Here is an 18,468-nt window from a genome sequence, read left to right as displayed (position 1 = left end):
AACCAGCCAATTGTCAACCAGGTTTTTGATGTTTACTTTGTGTGACAACCCTGGCAGTCCACTGGATACACATTCTATATTACGTTATTTTCATTGGTGCATTGTGCAATATTGTGTCAATTTCTTTATCCATTTTCATTGCCAAAATAAATAATAAAAACCTCATAACAATAGTTGTTTTTTCTTATGTATACTTGGTAATCACCAATAAGCAGGCACCTTGTCAAAAGTAGCGAACTTTTAGCAGGGATTCCATTATAAAGGCACTTCTTATCAAAGGGACTTTTCCCGCATTCTTCATTGCATTATGTTGCAGGTATGTCACTAGGTCTAAAATCAGAAAATGTTTAGGATCTAGGGAAGCTCTCTGGGGGATCCATTGATGATCAAACCTGGATTTTTTTCAAACATTTAACTACCCAAAATGCCATCAAATTAACACTTTCAAATGCAATCAACTGAAAGTGTCAAATAAGTGATATTTTTGGGCGATTGTAATGTTCACTTAAATACTTTGTTGATAGAAAAGGTCAATTGTTTTCCTTCATGACAGAAACAGTTGAACTTCTGACCAAGTGACATTCCTGATAGTGAAATGTAAGGATAAACAACTAATGGAATAGATGCTGTGCTGAATTTTGACAAGGAGCCTAATAGGATGAATAAGATTTACTCAAAGATGAATACCCACCCCCCCCCCAACAAAAAAAATAGTATCAGAGTAGATCAGGAAAATGGGAGAAACTGCAAATAGAGAAAAGGAGAAGAAAAGAAAGAAGGAAAAATAATGGCTTGATATATATTTTGAAGGTTATCACATTTTTGAATGCAAATCATACAGACAAATGAATAAAATTGGAAAAAAAATAAACCAGAATTTGTTTTGGGATTGATATAAGGATGTAGATTTATTTTTGCTTGAGAAACAGTCACAATATAACTACAAACTATATGATAGCCAATAAACAAAGGAATATACACTGCGAAAAGGATACAAAAACAATAACGATTACCATAAAACAAATGATCTTGAAGATATCGAAATGCACAAGAAAGTAAATATTGAAATAATTCTTTAAATTTTCTATTCATTTTGTCCTAATTCACTAGTATCCAACACATGTAGACTATAAATAATTCAGAAGAATATTTCATAACTCTGGCAAAGTTTTCTAGTTTTGATGATTTATAAAACAACATGGTTGCCATATCACTGATCTCTATCCCTGCTGAGGGATTATCAATAGCAACTCTTGATAACATGATGCTCTGGTTCCCATTCATATTTATATGTTAAAAATATAGTTTTGTTGCGGATTAGCAGCAGATTACAATGCCAGACTTAAAAAAGGTTTGTTGAACACAAAGTGAAATGCAATTATTTTGACACTTACATGCATGCCTTGATAAATTTACTTCCAAAATTATTGGCACAGAGCCACTGACAATTTACAAGATAACAGCAAATTTGTTGATCTAAATTCCATGTACAGCTGTTCTTCTATACATATGGATGGAGTATTAAACATTTCATAACATCCCAATATAAATTTAAGCTTCACAGACCTTTTTTTTTCTTTTAATACAATGCATGCTTATATATACATCATGGAATAGATTTACAGAACTCAATCTCGCATCTTATTCCATTCTGTAAGATATTTACTTTACAAAACGATCCTTTGGATGAGAATGACCTTACATGAAGAAATATGAAGAGACTTTGGTAATGATGTGCATTCTCACTAATAGAAGTTGGATGTAAATGTTTACAAAAATCAATTTAAATTCTATTCTCCCATACAAAATAAGTCAACCAAATTTGCAGACTACTTACACTACTGATCTCATTGCGCAGCACTGGCATTCAATTAATTCTAAAAAAAAACAATTATAGATCAATCAATTGCTAGCAATTGTTTTCATAAAAAAAACAAATATATCCCTTTTTCCCTTTTAAAGCCAAGATTCACATGATCATGAGGAAGAAAATAAGTTCTAATTCTCAATTTTATTTTTCAATTGTAAATGTCCATCCATTTTTTCTCCTTTTACTCCTCACAAATGGAGTAGTACAATTCCTGTTTAAATACCAAACTTTCTAAATGAATGATACACATGAATTTTGTCACTAGGTAAATACTTTCCTGAGTTATGATCATTTTTAATTGATTTTATTTAATTGGTAAAATATTGATATTTCTTATATGATTCAACAAGTTCAAGACTAAATGAGACAAAGGAAGATTTCAACAAATTGTCTTACATATCAGATATTATATATTTCTAATGAATTTCATACATTTCAAACCAGGGTTTACAGGAATAATGTTAATATTGAAATATGATGGGCATTTTCTTCTATTTTTTACCAAGTATACTGGATTCACAAACAAATCACCTGGATTATCAATGCAATAGTATATCAAACAATGAAACATGAAACATTATTAATCATATCAATGAAATATAACGAGACAGAACATATCAACTTGACTTGAACATGATTTTGTTCTATTAACTTTTCGTTTCATTTTTTTTTACATTCCATTGTTCATGCCTTGAGATAACCAGAGATATCCAGCTACAACACACGACATATTATTGGTCTCATAATACCTTTCATTAATGACAATTTGACAGAATTGACATTAGGAGAAGCGTTACCTAGGCCCAATAACACAAAGCTTAGTATGTACCAAATAACAGTTTTTAATTGCATTGATCACAATGCACAAAAATTCAAATGTATGATCAATTGCTACATTTTGTGAGACCTGGGGCCCATAACACAAATCTTAGTAATCATTGTAGAATATTCTTTTTAATTAATTGCATTGACTATAATGTACAATCATTCATGAAAATCAAGTGTACGATTAATCACTAACCTTTGTGTTACAGGACCCAGCAAAGCCTAAAGGCAATTACAAAAACAGTTTCATACATTTTCTCTTTCAAAATAATACAGGTCAAAATCTGGACTGGATGGATGGCTTCATGACTTACACTCCCATCGTTTTAACATAAGAAAAAAAAAAGAGGCCCAAAACAAGCAATAAAAGGACAAATATCAGTGGTGGTTACTCTCCTATGGAAGGGTGATTGAATGCCCGATCCGCAAATTTTGGCATTTCTTGCCAAGTATCGGAAAGAAGGAACCGGCAAGATTCAGTAAGGAGATGAAGATAATGATTGGCTGTAATCATAGAGAATCATTGAAGGTCACCATGATGGCAAAAAAAGTTATTGAACAATTACACCTGTGAGACTTCACATTGTTAAAAAAAACACCCAGTTATTTCAATTTAGCGCAATCCAACAACTGACAAGTCATATTTTAAGTTCTATTTTTATTCATTTCTCAAAAAGTAATCATAGATTATATCTTTGGGTGCTTTTTTTTCAGGACTATTTTTTGTTTTTAATGTACAAAAAATGTTTGGTGTATCATGAAGTATCTTTAGCTGATGCTAATATCTTGTTTAACATTGTTTTTATTTTTTGAAGAATTAATGAGATATTAGGGTAAAATTTTAATAGTAAATGTATTAAAGAAATTCATTAAAATTTAGAAGATAATGATTTGGATATTGTCATGTTAGGGAAACTGAGCAGCTGCGTCATTATTAAGCTTGTTGATTTGAATTCAGAAGTATGGAAAGAGGTATGGAAATTTCTTTTTACAATTTTTAAAGCAAAATATATTTTTAAAAAATCACTAACAAATGTTTTCTAAAAAGTTATATGTTGCAATTTCATTTTTTTTTAATATGTAGCAATGATTTCTGAAAAGATGGAACGAATACAAGAGCATTTAGTGCAATTTCATCCGAAATAGATGCCTAAGAATCCCACAAATTAAAATGGAGCCTCTTCAATTGGGTAGAATGTGAATTTGCTGCAATTTATTGTAACCAATGTCAGAGATTGGAGCAGGTGAAAGCGCAAGATTAATGATAATGAACTAGTAATAATATGCTAAATTTATAAAGCACATTACAATGTTTCTGAGTACTACATACTATTACACCCATCTTCAGCACGGTTACCCTGATCATGTGCATGGAGCATTCAAGGAATGAGTCCTACCAGGTATCCATTTACTACACCTGGGTAGAGAGTGGCAAATGCAGATAAACACATTGCCAAAGGAAGCAAGTGCTGCAGTGGGATTCAAACCCCAGACCCTGTGGTTCAAAGTCTGGAGGCTTATCCACTGAGCCACATCACCCATACTTAGCCTCCGTAAATGAAAAGGTTGATGTTTTCACCATATCATAAAAACTATGACACATCAACCAAATAAGCTGAGCAATTGTATGGGGGATGCAGTTGGGTGCAAAAGAACACTGGCATACAATGTGTACATAATGTCCTTCTGCTCCTAAAATGATTATCTGTGATTACAGCCTACAGGAGAGTAACCAGCCACCACAGAATAAAATGTGAATGAAATAAATGTTAGTAAATGAAAACACTCTATATCGATGGGAGTTAATGAGCTAGCCTACTATGTCAGGCAGCTATATGCAATTCAAATGCTGTAAAACCAGATTTTTTAGAAAAGTATTAGCAATTAGTAAATTTTGTGGCACCAATCTTTCAAAAAGATTGCAATGAATATGGTTTAAATTGGTCTCCAATGAAGATACATCTCAGGGTGATTCACATCTATAATCAACTATAAGTCAAATACTTTTTTTTTCCATTTGAGTTTACTAAAGCTTCTGTTTTCTGTGAATCACCCCTTGTATCAAATGCTACATAGATAACTTTGGAGTAGTTATCAATCTTGCACTCTTCCAAACAAGCTCAAGTTAAATTTTACCAGCACCAAAATTTGGAAAAAGCATATTGCTTGGAGTTGCAGATAATAAATCACAAGGATGTATTTTTGTACAAAAGCTGACATGTGGCACTGGTGAATACACCAATTCAAACTTAGCATGAATAATGATGAGTAACTAAATGAACAATACATATGCCCAGGAGATTTTTTTTTTCAAGAAGGCTAGATTTTGAACAACTCACTCCACATCCTCTTCATGAAAAAAAAAATTGTTAAGAACATTTTCGTTTCTTTAGCAGCCTTTTAACAACTCGCTCCATGTTGACACTCATATTTGTTTAACATTTTGATGTCACTAAACCACTCATAACTCATTTCACTCTATGAAGCAGTTTATACATACCTATAGCTCTACAAACGAACAGTTGCATTACATGGCATTAATCAATATATGAAGTTAGACTCAACATCACAGAATGAAATGTGGAATACTAACCAAATTCAAAGCATTTATAAAAGATTATCTGGTTTTACAGCATTGATAATCCTGCCAGTCCCTTAATCCGAAACTTGGACAAGAAATCAAGAAATCAAATTTGCAGATTGAGCATTCAATCAATAGAAATAGACATTTGAAAAAAAAAATCAAAGTGAAATCTAGCCCTACCAGATCCATAAATTTTGCCATAATAAAATTTTCCTCACTCGTAAAAATCAGAACATAGGGATTCGCACATGCAGCTACAATGTACATAAACAGTGAACTACATTTCTTTGTGCTTAATACCCAGGTAAAATAAAACAATTCAGGATTGAAATCCCTCATTCACAAATATACCTCGTCTACAGCAGCACAATGATGAAAATAAAATTACATACCCTTCCCATGTCTAATCAATCATATCATTCCAACTATTTCTAAAATTACTTTCAGTTTTGCTCTTTTGAAGATACCCCTACTTCGAACTTCCATGGAATGATCAGAGAATTTGATATTTAGTACAATTTACCTAACAGCAATAACAAATCACTACATCAAAATCAATCTTACCTATTGGTGTATAATACATGTCATGTGGCATTGGCATATTCACTGTTATTCAAAACGTTAGCTTTACAACATAACTCATTCAACCAACACTTTTCTGACAGATTTCTTGCACCTAGCAAGTCTTGATGGGAAACAAGAATTGGCCGATAAGAACTGAAACCAATATTCCTATTAACTACCATAATTTAAAGGTTAAGATCAAAGCGCATCCTTAAAAGAGTCTGTTTTTTATGTTTAATGTTTGATGGTTTGGTAACAGGTCAAGATGCAAAGCAAACTTGTCAAAAATAAATCTATTGGTAAATGTACATATTCAACGACACCCCTCCCCTTCATAAATTGAAAATATTTAGTCAGATTAAAGGATACACACAATTGTGTTGCTCCATTTAAATTTCTCACAAATAATCATGTATCATAATTTTTTAGAAAAAAAAATAAAGGGCCATTTTTAAACAAAAGAAAAATTAGTTAATTAATTTTGATAGGATGGCTTCTAAATGCATCCCATAATTATAAGAGGCAGTGACCCTATTTGACCCATGGCATGAATATTCATAAACCACTAACATATCATATCATTGCTGGAGATGATAAAGGCGTTTACAGGTGCCCTCAAACTGGAAGGAAACACAATTTAAAGGACTAAGAGAGGAAGGGATCCATGTAAAGAAATTCTAATCCTGCCAGAAAGAGAATGACCCCTCTCCGACGACAAGCTCTCACAACAACACGGTGGCTTCGTTGCATCACGCAGGTCATGACCTCGTTTCATAGAGACCATTCCTACTGATGTAGCGAACCCACTTGATGACGTCATGGTCACTGTAGTTAAGTTTAGGTTCAAAGACTTTCAGGTAGCGTACCTTCAGACCAGAAGCGGCAAACGGGACCTGAAGGAGAACATGATGGTCATTACTTTAAGCTTCATGAGACACTTCTAATTGAAAACTTCAGAACTTTGAGAGATACTTTGTATGGCAAAAATTGACAAAATTCATCTAATTCCAGCATTAAAAGATTGCTCGATACAGTAAAACCTCTCTTTGTTAATACTAAAATAAGGATAAAATGTTAGATATTGAAATAAAAAAACATCACATTTCTTGGGTCACAATCTTTGTATACACATGTCAAGATCTACAAATAAAATTCCCAAAGTGCTTTGTGCTTTAAGGAAAGAATAGCTGAGGGTATGAATAGTTTGTAAGGTGTACTGCTCTAAGAAAAATTGTATTGATGCATAAATTGTAATATCTTTTGAGTTGCACTTTCAGTATTTAACTTTACCATGCATTTCTTTAATTTGTGTTGATTGTGAATTGATTCCCTGCCCTGGGTGTGAACTGAGGCAAATGAATTTACCTCAAAGCTCATGGAGATTGGTGGACGAGCCCATTTCTTCTTATCTGATGTTGGGAGAAGTTCAATCTCGGCACTGATCTGAGATTCCTTCATGCCACTCATCCTCTTAATTCTAAAAAGATTTTAAAATCAAAAGAGAATTAGATGATGAAAAACTAATGAGGAGAAAGAGGAGGAAGAGCAGATCTGCCAACCTGAACAAAGTACATTTCAGTAATTTAAAAGCTGAAAATCAGTACCGGTATTTTGGCAAGGAAATCAGTATTTTCAAAGATATGCCATAGGACAAAACATAAACTGAACTTTAGAAATCAGTATTTTGCATGAAACCATCAGTATTCTTCTCATTTATCAATGTCAAATACTGAAAATCAGTGCTACTTGGCAGCTATGGAAGAGGATGATGGTAATAATAATGAAGATGATGGTGGTGGTAATGATGATAATAGAGATGATATTGCTGATATTGAAATAATTATCGGAAAGAACAAATAATACATCAATAAGAACAAAACAAAGAGGTTTCACAATAATAAGCCATTATATTGGCATAAAACAGGTTTTAAAAAATTTTAGTTGGACTCACTTCCATACAATAGCATTCTCACTGGACTTATACTTGGCCTTTCCTTTCATACAGATGACCTGGACGCCGCTGGTGTTAAGGGGTGTTGGGATACGTACCTGTTAATAAAAAACATAATACTTTGATTCAAATCAATCATTGGTTGAATGATGATTCCTTCACATTGACACCCAGTTTTCAATAATTTCAAAACTTTTCAACTTGACAATAACGAGGGATAAAAATTTTCAACAAATTTTGAATTAATATGTTGATTTGTAGACTATGTATGTATGTAATACATGATTTCCCAGTGCAAATCAAGAATTTCTTATTAACATTGATAATTCTTGCATTTAAAATAAACAAAGTGAAACCTGTCAGGAATATCATGGGTATGCCTTAGAATCTTCTTGGTTATTCTCCATTACATATAATGATTAAAGGTGTACTCAGTTGTATATTTCAAACATGGTGATATCAACATTTTTCTTAAATATTTAATCAGGTTTTTTTTTGTTTTCAAGTTGATATGTATTATTGTTTTTTTAATCGAAAGGGCTGGCAACAATATATCAGTAAAAATCACATTAAATCAATTGCTTTTAATCAGTATAAGTAATGATACATTCATGAATCTATAGACTTTGTATTGGATTTTGTTATATAAAATCTTGTTTTTTAAAGCAATTTAAAGTCTGATATGCACAAAATATTGCACAACTTTAGAACCATGAACCCTGCCATAAATCTGGTCTTAAAAGTTTCCCCCAAAATCATGAAACTTCGCAGAACGATATTTTCGCGTAACACATTCAACACAAAAAGAGAAGGCTTAAAAAGCCTACCCCCCTTCACAGCTAGATAGGATTAAACAAAACAAAGCCAACTTGTGATGTCATTAACAAGATACAAACATACCTCAATTTTCTGTCCGAGTATCGTGGGTTTGAAGTTAGATTTCAACACAACCTTGACCTCCATCTTTGTCCTTCCTACCTCTCTGACTAATGGTATAACCCTGAAGGGTAAGCTAATATCCTTAGTCGTTCTATACCTGTTGGGAGAAACCAGTTAGAAATATTGGTCACTCCATCTTTGTCCTTCCTATCTCTCTAATGGTATAACCCTGAAGGTAAGCTAATATCTTCAATGGTTTTACACCAGTTGGGAGAATCCATTTTGAGAAGAGGGGTTACTACTGGTCCCTCCATCTTTGTCCTTCCTATCTCTCTAATGGTATAACCCTGAAGGGTAAGCTAATATCTTCAATGGTTTTACACCAGTTGGGAGAATCCATTTCGAGAAGAGGGGGTACTAATTGTCCCTCCATCTTTGTCCTTCCTATCTCTCTAATGGTATAACCTGAAGGGTAAGCTAATATCTTCCAATGGTTCTACACCAGTTGGGAAAATCCAATCAGAGAATTAATTTTCATATTGCACCTGATTTTGTAATGTCTTAAAATTTTAATCCTGTTTTAATATTTTACCCATTTAATACATACATGTACTTCACATTTATATATAACTAGCAGTAGGAGAAAATCTGAAATCACAAAAAATATTGTTGAAGTTTGAGAAGAAAAGTTTGTTGGAGCTTTTATTAAATCAACTACCAGAGGTGATAGACCACAGGTCTGTTTCATCATAATTGGTGATTGGATAACATACAACAAATAATGTCTCACTGGTTATAACTGGGTGGACCCCAGATCGTGCACCGTAGAATGCAGTGATATTTACATTGTGATATCTCATTCCTCATAATTTCTTACATATAAATGACATGTTACTCGTCACCTGTTGCAATGTATAGCAAATGATGATAACATCTGAATGACATGTTACTGGTCATCTGTTGCTATGTATTGCAAGTGATGATAACATCTGAATGACATGTTACTGGTCATCTATTGCAATGTATAGCAAGTGATGATAACATCTAAACAACATGTTACTGGTCATCTGTTGCTATGTATTGCAAGTGATGATAACATCTAAATGACGTTACTCGTCACCTGTTGCAATGTATAGCAAGTGATGATAACATCTAAATGACATGTTACTGGTCATCTGTTGCTATATAATGCAAGTGAAAATGAAATAAATGTTGAAAATGAAATAAATAAATTGAATTGAAGTGATGATAACATCTAAATGACGTTGCTCGTCACCTGTTGCTAGGTATTTCAAGTGATGATAACATCTAAACAACATGTTACTTGTCATCTGTTGCTATGTATTGCAAGTGATGATAACATCTAAACAACATGTTACTTGTCATCTGTATTGCAAGTGATGCTAACATCTAAATGACATGTTACTGATCAATTGATAGCATTATCCATTCCTCATGTTGTTAAAGGTCAAGTCCACTTCAGAAAAATGTTGATTTGAATCAATAGAGAAAAATCAGACAAGCAATATGCTGAAAATTTCATCAAAATCGGATGTTTAAATAAGAAAGTTATGACATTTCAAAGTTTCGCTTATTTTCAACAAAATAGTTATATGAACGAGCCAGTTACATCCAAATGAGAGAGTCGATGACGTCACTCACCATTTCTTTTGTTTTTTATTGTTTGAATTATACAATATTTCAATTTTTACGAATTTGATGATTAGGACCTCATTGCCTAAAGCACAAAATGTTAAAATAATGGAATTACACGTGTTCAAGGAGGAATGAAACTTCATTTCACATGACAATGACGAGAAAATAAAAATATTTCACATAATAAAATACAAAAGAAATAGTGAGTGAGTAATGTCATCAGCTCTCTCATTTGGATGTAACTGGCTCGTTCACATAACTATTTTGTTGAACATAAGCGAAACTTTAACCCTATCTAGGCAGGGGTATTTTTGGAGTTCATATGGCCGGGGGGGGGGGGCCTCCCAGGCCCCCCCCTAAGATCTCGGCCGTCGAGCGCGCGATCGCGCCGAAATTTGGCACGCGGGTTGCCTGGGGCATAATCTACAAGATTGTATAGAAATTTATTTCATGCAAATCACTATTAAGTGATTATGCTAATTTATGCGTAATTAGTATGCAAAATCATACTTTTTCCTCTAACTCCCTAAATAAAGCTCCAAATGTACTAATTTTTGGTATAGAAACTCTTTGTGGTGTCCTTAGCAAGTGTACATGAAAAAAATTGTGATATCAAATCATTTTCTTATGTATTATATTGTTTTTTGCAATTTCTTATGTATTTCTTTGTTTTTTGGACCTTTTGTTTTTCATTGTTTTTTCAATGAAATTTGTTGGGGACTCTTCTGTGATCATAAAAAGCATAAAATTAATACATATAGACTTGCAAAACTAAAAATAATCATACATTTATGAATTTTGGTTGGAAACACAATTTGCATTGACTTTGTACACGAAATCACGTTTTTGAGCAATTTTCGGTCTGACATGCACTTACATAATGTTGCGTAATTTCGGAACCACGTATCCGGGTGACGCAAAATTGGTCTCAAAAGTTGCGCAAGACTTGAAAGTAAAAAGTCAGCGAGCGGCGCGGTCAAAAAATTTCGCACGGCGAAAATATCGCACGATTCGTTGAGGGGGGGGCCTCCGAGGCCCCCCCCGGCCTAGATAGGGTTAAAATGCCATAACTTTCCTATTTTATATCCGATTTTGATGAAATTTTCAGTGTTATGCTTGTTGAATTTTTCTCTTTTTTTTCAAATCAAGTTTTTGTTGGGGTGGACTTGTCCTTTAAAAGATATGTTACCAAAATAGACCCAACCTGGTATGATCACCTATCATAAAATGGGAAACGTTTCATTTTCAAGTAGTCTCTTTTAAGATGTGAAGTGGATACTTACTTCATGAGTTCAAATTGGCCATCAGGAGGTATGAAACTAATACTACGTTCTGATTCAAACTTGCTGAGCTTGACACACTGATGGAATGTGCAATCATCAATGGCAATAGACGATTTGCTGAAAAATGAACAGAGAAAGATAGGGCTGGGACTAAAACCCGGGTACCCGGGTCCCGCCCGAAAGCGTCGGGTACCCGGGTAGAAAAATCAATACCCGATACCCGAAAATTGCTCACCAGTATAACGTACATTTGATTTGTATTGCGTAGTGTAAGTCATAATGGAAACTCATCACAAAAGTACACAAGTCTCATTTTGAATCTCACCAATTACCCTCGAAATATCCTTAAATATACTAGTTTTTCAAGTGATGATGATGTGACTGAGATCGTTCAATCGTCGCCATGTTTCTTTTGCAGCGCAGTGACGTCATCCAGCCACTGCGACGCAAGCCAATTTATGAATGAAAATATAGTAAGCATGCGCATTGCAAGCCTCAGCCCCACGCAGTATTCCGTCAAAACAAGTCTGCAATACTCTGTCACCTCGTACCAAAATCGACCTAGAATTCCACTTTCCTTTATTTCATATGAATTCTCAGAGGATCTGTTTTCTCACCGATACCACGCAAGTAAGGAAATTTTATTACTTCTTGCTTTTCCGTCAAAATCTTACGAAGTAGCGTCGATGTTGCATCGTGTTTGTGAGTTTGTAGAATCTATCGCTACGTGAACAAAGTCAATTGATTTCCGGGTTTCGGAGCATACGAGGCGCCAGCCAATCACGTTCTTGATACCATTTTCAGTTCATCATAAACCGAAAATGGTAACACGATCGTGATTGGCTGGCGCATTTGACGCTCCGAAACCCGGAAATCAATTGACTTTGTTCACGTAGCTATAGATTCTACAAACTCACGAACACTATGTAATATCGACGCTACTTCGTAAGATTTTGACGGAAAAGCAAGAAGTAATAAAAATTTGCTTACCAGTGCGGTATCGGTGGGAAAACAGATCCTCTGAGAATACCTTTTATAATTCATATAAAATATAGAAAAGTGGATTTCTAGGTCGATTTTGGTACGAGGTAACAGAGTATTGCAGACTCGTTTTGACGGAATACTGCGTGGGGCTGAGGCTTGCAATGCGCATGCTTACTATATTTTCATTCATAAATTGGCTTGCATCGCATTGGCTTGATGATGACGTCACCTATGGGGTTTTTCCACCAGACATATTTCGAGCGACATAATTTTCGGGTACCCGCCCGAAAATTACCACGGGTACCCGAAAAGAAAAAAACCCGAAAGTCCCTGGCCTAGAGAAAGACAAGAGTTTACAGGTTATATACTGACGAAAAGTAAAACAAAAACAAAGTACTTTTGAATACACCAACCTGAAAGTGAAAAAAAATATCACTGAAGGTGATTAATCCCCCTGCCCTATGGTAATACCATGGTAATACAGTTTCCCCAAAACATTTAGAAAATGAATCTTAATAATATTATATGCAACATTTATATAGCGCTTAATACAAATGTTTCTATTACCCTGGCTTTAGCACGGCTACCCTCATCGGGCGCATCAATTATTCAAGAAATTTCACCCTACCGGGCACCCATTTACAACACCTTGTATGTTTTTACCCCAAGATGGATATTTGTGCCAACTTTCATTAGCACTGTGCACATGCACGATCGATGACGATAAATTCCATTCATTAATTCATCATGCACGGACAGACGAACGAGACTCGAACTAGGATCAAAATTAACTTCAAATTAATGGTGAAAGGCATCATAATTACACAAAAGGTCTCATTTGGGGGGAATATAAACCAAGTGAGTAGTAGATAAGTTAGACGTTACTGTTCATTTTGTTGTGTGTACCAAACGAAACGGCCTCATTTCTTTCCTTTGATCACGCTGTCAATTTTTTTTTCTATGCACCGATTTTGCAAAATCTGCACCAATGCTCGATGACATCGATCTAATACCAATTTTAAAATCGATTTGACAATTCGACTCAGGCTTAGATACATGTAGAGCATCTGGATTGTTGTTGTACTACATGTATTGCACATAGAGTAATTAGCATCACCAAAAACCCATCCTCACATGTAAATTATTTGCAAAACTTTAGCTATTCATGGATAGTAAAACTTTAACAGGAGATTAATACCTTTTTGCTGGATCATCTCCCTTTCCTTGTCTGTCAAGTGTGATCTTGTCATTCATGCCAAACTTACACTCTGGCATCCCACTTAGATAACTCTTCATCACAACACGACCTGCAACATGAGCGCTTAATACTTGACCTGAAAGACAAAATCATTAAATGATTTATGAGTTGAAGGTTAATGCCTAGGAAGCGATTCATCAAGAAATGTTGTCTAATTGGAAAATGAAGAAGGAAAAAAAAGATGGGTTATAAAACTAAGTTCATGATCCCCCATTATTTCACTAATAAAAAAAATGTGACATGCATATGCCATACCAGCCAACTTATAACAGTGAGACAAATGGAAAGATAGGGGCTAAAAACATGGAAAGATAGAGGGCTAAAAACATGGAAAGATAGAGGGCTAAAAACATGGAAAGATAGAGGGCTAAAAACATGGAAAGATAGAGGGCTAAAAACATGGAAAGATAGAGGGCTAACAACATGGAAAGATAGAGGGCTAAAAACATGGAAAGATGGAGGGCTAAAAACATGGAAAGATAGAGGGCTAAAAACATGGAAAGATAGAGGGCTAAAAACATGGAAAGATAGAGGGCTAAAAACATGGAAAGATAGAGGGCTAAAAACATGGAAAGATAGAGGGCTAACAACATGGAAAGATAGAGGGCTAAAAACATGGAAAGATAGAGGGCTAAAAACATGGAAAGATAGAGGGCTAAAAACATGGAAAGATAGAGGGCTAAAAACATGGAAAGATAGAGGGCTAAAAACAAGGAAAGATGGAGGGCTAAAAACATGGAAAGATAGAGGGCTAAAAACATGGAAAGATAGAGGGCAAAAAACATGGAAAGATAGAGGGCTAAAAACATGGAAAGATAGAGGGCTAACAACATGGAAAGATAGAGAGCTAACAACATGGAAAGATAGAGGGCTAACAACATGGAAAGATGGAGGGCTAACAACATGGAAAGATAGAGGGCTAAAAACATGGAAAGATAGAGGGCTAAAAACATGGAAAGATAGAGGGCTAACAACATGGAAAGATAGAGGGCTAACAACATGGAAAGATAGAGGGCTAACAACATGGAAAGATAGAGGGCTAAAAACATGGAAAGATAGAGGGCTAACAACATGGAAAGATAGAGGGCTAACAACAAGGAAAGATGGAGGGCTAAAAACATGGAAAGATAGAGGGCTAAAAACATGGAAAGATAGAGGGCTAAAAACATGGAAAGATAGAGGGCTAAAAACATGGAAAGATAGAGGGCTAACAACATGGAAAGATAGAGAGCTAACAACATGGAAAGATAGAGGGCTAACAACATGGAAAGATAGAGGGCTAAAAACATGGAAAGATAGAGGGCTAACAACATGGAAAGATAGAGGGCTAACAACATGGAAAGATAGAGGGCTAACAACATGGAAAGATAGAGGGCTAAAAACATGGAAAGATAGAGGGCTAACAACATGGAAAGATGGAGGGCTAACAACATGGAAAGATAGAGGGCTAAAAACATGGAAAGATAGAGGGCTAAAAACATGGAAAGATAGAGGGCTAAAAACATGGAAAGATAGAGGGCTAACAACATGGAAAGATAGAGGGCTAAAAACATGGAAAGATAGAGGGCTAACAACATGGAAAGATAGAGGGCTAAAAACATGGAAAGATAGAGGGCTAACAACATGGAAAGATAGAGAGCTAACAACATGGAAAGATAGAGGGCTAAAAACATGGAAAGATAGAGGGCTAACAACATGGAAAGATAGAGGGCTAACAACATGGAAAGATAGAGGGCTAAAAACATGGAAAGATAGAGGGCTAACAACATGGAAAGATAGAGGGCTAAAAACATGGAAAGATAGAGGGCTAAAAACATGGAAAGATGGAGGGCTAAAAACATGGAAAGATAGAGGGCTAAAAACATGGAAAGATAGAGGGCTAAAAACATGGAAAGATAGAGGGCTAACAACATGGAAAGATAGAGAGCTAACAACATGGAAAGATAGAGGGCTAAAAACATGGAAAGATAGAGGGCTAAAAACATGGAAAGATGGAGGGCTAACAACATGGAAAGATAGAGGGCTAAAAACATGGAAAGATAGAGGGCTAAGAACATGGAAAGATGGAGGGCTAAAAACATGGAAAGATAGAGGGCTAACAACATGGAAAGATAGAGGGCTAAAAACATGGAAAGATAGAGGGCTAAAAACATGGAAAGATAGAGAGCTAACAACATGGAAAGATAGAGGGCTAACAACATGGAAAGATAGAGGGCTAAAAACATGGAAAGATAGAGGGCTAACAACATGGAAAGATAGAGGGCTAAAAACATGGAAAGATAGAGGGCTAAAAACATGGAAAGATGGAGGGCTAAAAACATGGAAAGATAGAGGGCTAAAAACATGGAAAGATAGAGGGCTAAAAACATGGAAAGATAGAGGGCTAACAACATGGAAAGATGGAGGGCTAACAACATGGAAAGATAGAGGGCTAACAACATGGAAAGATAGGGGCTAAAAACATGGAAAGATAGAGGGCTAAAAACATGGAAAGATGGAGGGCTAAAAACATGGAAAGATAGAGGGCTAACAACATGGAAAGATAGAGAGCTAACAACATGGAAAGATAGAGGGCTAACAACATGGAAAGATAGAGGGCAAAAAACATGGAAAGATAGAGGGCTAAAAACATGGAAAGATAGAGGGCTAAAAACATGGAAAGATAGAGGGCTAAAAACATGGAAAGATAGAGGGCTAAAAACATGGAAAGATAGAGGGCTAAAAACATGGAAAGATAGAGGGCTAAAAACATGGAAAGATGGAGGGCTAAAAACATGGAAAGATAGAGGGCTAAAAACATGGAAAGATAGAGGGCTAACAACATGGAAAGATAGAGGGCTAAAAACATGGAAAGATAGAGGGCTAACAACATGGAAAGATAGAGGGCTAAAAACATGGAAAGATAGAGGGCTAACAACATGGAAAGATAGAGGGCTAACAACATGGAAAGATAGAGGGCTAAAAACATGGAAAGATGGAGGGCTAAAAACATGGAAAGATAGAGGGCTAACAACATGGAAAGATAGAGGGCTAACAACAAGGAAAGATAGAGGGCTAAAAACATGGAAAGATAGAGGGCTAAAAACATGGAAAGATGGAGGGCTAAAAACATGGAAAGATGGAGGGCTAAAAACATGGAAAGATGGAGGGCTAACAACATGGAAAGATAGAGGGCTAACAACATGGAAAGATAGAGGGCTAAAAACATGGAAAGATAGAGGGCTAAAAACATGGAAAGATAGAGGGCTAACAACATGGAAAGATAGAGGGCTAACAACATGGAAAGATAGAGGGCTAAAAACATGGAAAGATAGAGGGCTAAAAACATGGAAAGATAGAGAGCTAACAACATGGAAAGATAGAGGGCTAACAACATGGAAAGATAGAGAGCTAACAACATGGAAAGATAGAGGGCTAACAACATGGAAAGATAGACGGCTAAAAACATGGAAAGATAGAGGGCTAACAACATGGAAAGATGGAGGGCTAAAAACATGGAAAGATAGAGGGCTAACAACATGGAAAGATAGAGGGCTAAAAACATGGAAAGATAGAGGGCTAAAAACATGGAAAGATAGAGGGCTAAAAACATGGAAAGATAGAGGGCTAACAACATGGAAAGATAGAGAGCTAACAACATGGAAAGATAGAGGGCTAACAACATGGAAAGATAGAGAGCTAACAACATGGAAAGATAGAGGGCTAACAACATGGAAAGATGGAGGGCTAAAAACATGGAAAGATGGAGGGCTAACAACATGGAAAGATAGAGAGCTAACAACATGGAAAGATAGAGGGCTAACAACATGGAAAGATAGAGAGCTAACAACATGGAAAGATAGAGGGCTAACAACATGGAAAGATAGAGAGCTAACAACATGGAAAGATAGAGGGCTAACAACATGGAAAGATAGAGAGCTAACAACATGGAAAGATAGAGGGCTAACAACATGGAAAGATGGAGGGCTAAAAACATGGAAAGATAGAGGGCTAACAACATGGAAAGATGGAGGGCTAACAACATGGAAAGATAGAGGGCTAAAAACATGGAAAGATAGAGGGCTAAAAACATGGAAAGATAGAGGGCTAACAACATGGAAAGATAGAGGGCTAACAACATGGAAAGATAGAGGGCTAACAACATGGAAAGATGGAGGGCTAACAACATGGAAAGATAGAGGGCTAAAAACATGGAAAGATAGAGGGCTAAAAACATGGAAAGATAGAGGGCTAACAACATGGAAAGATAGAGGGCTAAAAACATGGAAAGATAGAGGGCTAACAACATGGAAAGATAGAGAGCTAACAACATGGAAAGATAGAGGGCTAAAAACATGGAAAGATAGAGGGCTAAAAACATGGAAAGATGGAGGGCTAACAACATGGAAAGATAGAGGGCTAAAAACATGGAAAGATAGAGGGCTAACAACATGGAAAGATGGAGGGCTAAAAACATGGAAAGATAGAGGGCTAACAACATGGAAAGATAGAGGGCTAAAAACATGGAAAGATAGAGGGCTAAAAACATGGAAAGATAGAGAGCTAACAACATGGAAAGATAGAGGGCTAACAACATGGAAAGATAGAGGGCTAAAAACATGGAAAGATAGAGGG

General features: G+C 35.5%; 1 protein-coding gene across 2 annotated transcripts in view; it reads right to left on the bottom strand.

Moving 5' to 3' along the window:
* Positions 1–889: 889 nt before the first annotated feature.
* Positions 890–18,468, bottom strand: part of LOC121428084 (AP-2 complex subunit mu) — a 36,926-nt gene continuing 19,347 nt past the window's right edge. For both annotated transcript variants that reach the window (XM_041624661.1, XM_041624662.1), the window contains exons 6-11: positions 13,795–13,930; positions 11,613–11,729; positions 8,695–8,830; positions 7,795–7,892; positions 7,209–7,320; positions 890–6,736 (exon numbers count right to left, since the gene is read on the bottom strand). In XM_041624661.1, the coding sequence (XP_041480595.1) occupies positions 6,602–6,736; positions 7,209–7,320; positions 7,795–7,892; positions 8,695–8,830; positions 11,613–11,729; positions 13,795–13,930 (734 nt within the window). In that variant the 3' untranslated portion in view covers positions 890–6,601. The remainder of the gene's footprint in view (positions 6,737–7,208; positions 7,321–7,794; positions 7,893–8,694; positions 8,831–11,612; positions 11,730–13,794; positions 13,931–18,468) is intronic.

The sequence above is a fragment of the Lytechinus variegatus genome, chromosome 14 (genome assembly GCF_018143015.1).
Source record: "Lytechinus variegatus isolate NC3 chromosome 14, Lvar_3.0, whole genome shotgun sequence".
In the NCBI taxonomy this organism is placed as follows: Eukaryota; Metazoa; Echinodermata; class Echinoidea; order Temnopleuroida; family Toxopneustidae; genus Lytechinus; species Lytechinus variegatus.
The sequence above is the reverse complement of the archived record's forward strand: the minus strand, read 5'-3'. Positions and strand labels throughout refer to the sequence as shown.